The 5,258-nt window shown below is 39.1% G+C and overlaps 1 protein-coding gene across 1 annotated transcript in view; it reads left to right on the top strand.

The window, feature by feature from the left end:
- The first annotated feature begins 1,999 nt into the window (after positions 1 to 1,999).
- The window catches only part of LOC131884781 (von Willebrand factor D and EGF domain-containing protein-like), an 8,997-nt gene continuing 5,738 nt past the window's right edge, over positions 2,000 to 5,258 (top strand). Inside the window, 5 exon segments of the mRNA XM_059232662.1 lie at positions 2,000 to 2,298; positions 2,379 to 2,668; positions 4,639 to 4,678; positions 4,680 to 4,852; positions 4,939 to 5,252. Coding sequence (XP_059088645.1) covers positions 2,117 to 2,298; positions 2,379 to 2,668; positions 4,639 to 4,678; positions 4,680 to 4,852; positions 4,939 to 5,252 — 999 coding nt within the window. The 5' untranslated portion in view covers positions 2,000 to 2,116.

The raw sequence follows: 5,258 nt of genomic DNA, 5'->3' as shown, positions 1-5,258 counted from the left end.
TGGGCATGTTCTTCTTAAGTAAAGGTCCATAAGTTGGAAATCACAATGGCTCTCGAGTGGAAACAAGCTGGAAAGGTGGATGTTCTTTTGAAAAATGTCGTCTATGCCGGTCTTATCTAATACACGAAGAAAACACTTTCTAAGGCTTCTTCATTTTCCGGAGGTACTCTGACTCGAAAGTTGACTTCATGCGTTATTGTTCAATTTGGCAAGTAGGTTTAAAGCTTGAAATGAGGTTCTTGGAGACGAATTCCATATTCTCGTAGCCAATCAAAGGTCAGTCTTTTTTGCTCTACTCTTTACAGCTAGAATCGCTTGTAAGAGGGGGTCACTCAAGGTACTATGTGGAAAAGAAAAATCGTTGCTTCGCCCATTATTTAATGGGCAAACCCAAACCCACCCTATATTATGATTACCAAAAATATGGTTGCCTTGGCAAAACTGAGATCGAACTATAAGCAACGAAATAGAAAGCAAGTGCTCAACCAAGTCGGATATCTTGCGGATTTTTCCAACGGGCGTGGATAAAAATTGCATCATCATTAATTGAAATTTACAACTACATTTGCACAAAAAAAGTTTTTACATTCCATTTCTATGTCCAATGCAATTCAAGAAAGCGACAAATTATTTGGCGAAAATTGCACCCTGCAATCTGACAATTGAAGTAACTTGGAATTCACTAAATAGGCATGTGAATAAGGGCCCTTATTTGCAACGTCACAAAGCCCAAAGAAAACGGGAAGAGGCACGGTAGATTGCTAAATAAATTACTAGGCCTTGCCTTGAACGCAATTTCTTTTCCAGACCTTATGTGACCCAGGTCACTAATTATACATAAGATTTTAACAGAATTAGCCAAAAACAGCACAAACGCATTATAATTCAATAAAAAGGAAGCGGCCCAATCGGCCCTTTATCTGGTAGTGGCTGACTGACAAAACGCCCTCTGAAGTGCAGAACGTAAAACATTTTTCGTGCATCGTAAGGCGTCTATAGTTTCAAGACCCGTTTGGCATATCCATTGGTTTGTTCGACTTGTACGATATTTGAGCTTTTCCTGGATTTTTTGGGGAACACTCACGCTAATTAGCAATGACTTCAGTTGGAACATGTTATGCCGCAATTTTTCCTGTATCTTTAGGGCCTTAATCAAATTACTCTTTTTTTTGTTATTTCTAAACTTATGTATATATTCTACATCTACATGCACCTGCCAATGGTACAATTGTAGGCTCCAAATTTTTACCTTTGAGATATGCAATGATTGTTTGTCTTCCATTATGAAGAGGACACATTTTGGCCTTATAATTGACCAGATTCTAATCATTATTTCAATTAATGTTTGTTCTATCAATTTCTTCAAACACCGAAGGTCTGGAGGACTTTTGTTTGATAATCTAGGATATCAATAACGGAAGATTGGGCTCCACTTTGTGATTAGCAGAAGTGGGAAAGGGGGTTTATTTGGGATGCTGAAGTTTCACACTATTTCAGCTAATTTTCCGCAAAAAAACTCTTGCCGGGACATTTTATCTACAATGACCTAAGCACAAGGATTTTGCCAAACTATTTATGGATTGTCTTAGTTCCTTGTTTTGGGAGAAATAGATTTTCAAGAAAATTGTTAATGTCTAAATGCTATAAGCATGAGAGCAAAATATGTTGGATGGATGTAGATTAAACTTTTTGTTAGAAACAATAACATACTATGTGAAAACCTATATCAAGAAGTTCTCTCTTCATGTTATGTATTGTCTCAAACGTAGCCATAGACATTACCAAAAATTAGAGTGTCCGAATATTTTGAAATGGAAGCTCCTGAACTTATAGATTTAAAATATTAAATTTACGCATAAATAGATACTTTTCCAACCCCAGTAAACGAGGACTTCTTGTCAAATATCGTTTTCATCTATTTTCGCCCCTTAAAACCACCGAGGTGCAAACAAGACAAACAAGTGATGACTTCTTTTCACATGTCTATAATCAATGCATGTAATTCATCATTTCATTTGGCTGAAAATCATTACCGACAAACCAAACTAATTTGACGAAAATCATAAACTATTTTTCAACCCCTAATGATAATGCTTCGCCTTTTTCGTTGTGCAATATGCTCCATTTGACGAATGTTGATATGATCCAATACTCTGTTCCAGATGGTTGCGATCCACGAGTGTATCGAGTGTTGGATGATCACCGTCGATCAGTCAACTATGAGGTGTCCAATTTTGAGAATCCCCTCTGTGACGATCTGTTACCCTATGGATGGTATCGCTTTCTCTCCTATGGCTTGTAAGTTACGTGGTACCATCTTACCCACCGAAAAGTTCAGACCACATTCGACCTTTGCCGCCGGATGATCTATATTACAGACCTCGAGAAATGGCCACGGAATGTCCAGCCGGAAATGCCTGTGGCACTCAAGCACAAGTGTGGATCAATGTGGGAACCAATGTGCTAAATACGGGGAACATCACTGTAGACGCTTGTGTCAGCTGGGGTTTCCACGAACAAGATGTTGCACGCAATGCCAAGGACAACCTAGCCGATTGTTGTTTGTTTACATTACCAGTCTCGATCCAGAATTGTAATGGGTTCAATGTGTATTACTTGGGCCCAACGCAAGCTTGTTCCATTGCGTATTGCTCGGCTTCGGTACCGAGTAAGTCTAACAATGCTCTCTCGGCAAGCCTTGGTAAGTTTGTATTCAAATTTCGAACACAATTCTAGAGCTTTTAAACGTAAAACTTGAAACGGAATGAAAACATTGTTTACCTAAAGGATAATCGAACCGGGGACCTCTCTCACTCAATATAACTGCCGCAACCACTAAATCACATCTTCTCACAGACTTATCAACTAATTCCCAAATAAAGTTGAGCAAGAAAAGGAAATGGAATGGAAAAAGAACCTTCTTCCCGCCAGAAAGTCTTTTCTAGTTTTTGTGAGCGTATCTTGAGGGATTTTGGCATATTTGTCCACATACATTTTGAAAATAATGGGATTGATTTACCTTTGACAGTCGTCTAAATACTAAAAATGGTTTCGTGACATAATACGATTTAAGATCGAATAAGGCTCGAGAGCTAATAATTTGAATTGCCAAAAAACTAATCACCAACGATCTTCAGGCTTTGAAATATTTTAGTTTTTTTACCCATTTTCAGAAGTGAGTGGTTACTCTCTACAACCCATCAAAACGCCCAGAATCGTGTTTTACGTGAAGCATGGAGATTTCTACTTCCATTGTAAAACTTCTTGTCGAGAATGCAGGTATTTAATTTCTCACTCGCCCTCCGTTAAATAGTTTCATCTCTTAGTTTTCGCCAAGACTCTTTGAATAGGGAAAACGTTAATTTACGTTCAAAATATGTCGTACTACCCTGTTGCATTCTCTTCAACCATTGAGAACAATATTTGGCCAAACTTTAAGGATCAGGAATTTGTAAGCTTTGACAAACATTCATCAGCGCCACGAAAGCCTCCGAAAAAAGGCTTAATTGTCCCCGACGGGATGAAACATCCAAAATAAACAGCTAATTTTTAAGCAAATAAATGCTAATAGTACAGGATTACTGCCTTTTGCAATTATCAGTCAAGCACCATCTCCATGCCAAGTCGGATGGGCTTAAGCATAACAACGTCCTGGTGTTACTAGAAATTGAGGCATAACAAGCTGTAATGTGGCCTTGATCCGGATGTGAGGCAGAGTTTCCCATCCAAGATTGTTATGCGTTTTCACTTGATGGCATAATATGTTCAAAAAAACATTGCAGAGCCTCTGAAGCTTACTGCGAGGATGCAAATATCGCTCATCTTCTGGGTATGAAAGGCGTTGACTGAACGTCTGTCAAAGGTCGTCGGAAAAGTTGAGAACACTGAGCATTTAGCATTAAGAAAGCCTCCCGAAACCCAGAGACGAAAAAGACCATTCTAGCACGGTTGGAATAGGTTAGACAAATGTCAATATGTTTTGAAGCAAATGGAAAGGTCAAACTTGGGTGGAACCTCAACGATAAAAGGTCTGTGTGCCTGAGATTACTTTTACTCCTGCTGTACCGTACATCCGAAACTTGGGTGGAACCTCAACGATAAAAGGTCTGTGTGCCTGAGATTACTTTTACTCCCTTTTATAGTCTTTATGTGAAATTGTTAAGTCATTTCCAAACGCAATGTGGGATTATCAAATTACCGATTGGTTTCTTGCTACATGCCCATGGATTTTTTCACAAGTTTTCCGAAGAGTATCTGTTTTTTTAGCCAAATTTTCAAGTTATTTGCAATTATTTACCGTTTTTAGCAGTAGAAAACTAAATGGAGCCAAATGGATCACAGGGAACCCTTAGATTATAGACTCACTATCCTTCGTTTGGAATTCTTCTATTGTCACTGCAATTGACCTGATAATTGATGAAATTTACAATACATTACAAAAGTAAGAACGTGTCAACTATTCCAGAATCACTTGGCAGAAAACGCAAAAACGAGGTATGAAAGCCATTCCAGTAGGTTCTGGTCAACGAGTGGAATCATTCACCAACCTTGGACTTAAAAGTGGGGAGGAGGTAAAGAAGAAAAAAAATGAAAAACATGATAATAACACTCCTCATGCCAATAACAATCTTCTTTCAGTTGACCTGCATCACATCCAGTGGGGCAACAGGGTCATCTGCCCGAAGCAAGCCTTTTCAAACTGGTTTGTCCTTAGATAAAACCAAATTGGACCTAACCAACCACGGAGGCATGCACGTGTTGGTCTTTGAACAACATTTTCCACTGATTTGCGGAACAACTTCAAATCTAACGCAATGTCATTTAGAAATTAATGTTCAGGAAAAGAGCGAAGGTACAAAATAACTTCGTTAAAGTCGAGTACTATCTTACTCGGAATGTTCGCACTTCCTGGACCTTATTTGCCGTTTCCTCTTCTAGACAATATGAATGTTATCAAGTTCCAAAGTTGCACAATCGCCATCAAAGATGCCGACGTTTGCTCCATAATTGGCGAGCGCAACCACTGCAATCGCGTATCCATTCAGTTCCAAGTATCAGACTCCCTGGACTTTTGGTCCAAAAAGATTCTTCGAGGAGCCCTTCACATTCAGGCCCGTTCCACTTTAAATGGATCCAAAGTCGAGACCTTTAACGTTCCATATAAGATTCACATCACACCTGGACAGGCTTGCCATCTGTTCACTTTGGGCCATTTGGTCACTTTAGATCAGAAACTAATCGCCATAAAAGAGGCCGGT

The sequence above is a fragment of the Tigriopus californicus genome, chromosome 8, assembly GCF_007210705.1.
Source record: "Tigriopus californicus strain San Diego chromosome 8, Tcal_SD_v2.1, whole genome shotgun sequence".
NCBI classification, from domain to species: domain Eukaryota; kingdom Metazoa; phylum Arthropoda; class Copepoda; order Harpacticoida; family Harpacticidae; genus Tigriopus; species Tigriopus californicus.
This window is presented reverse-complemented; position numbering and strand designations above follow the sequence as displayed.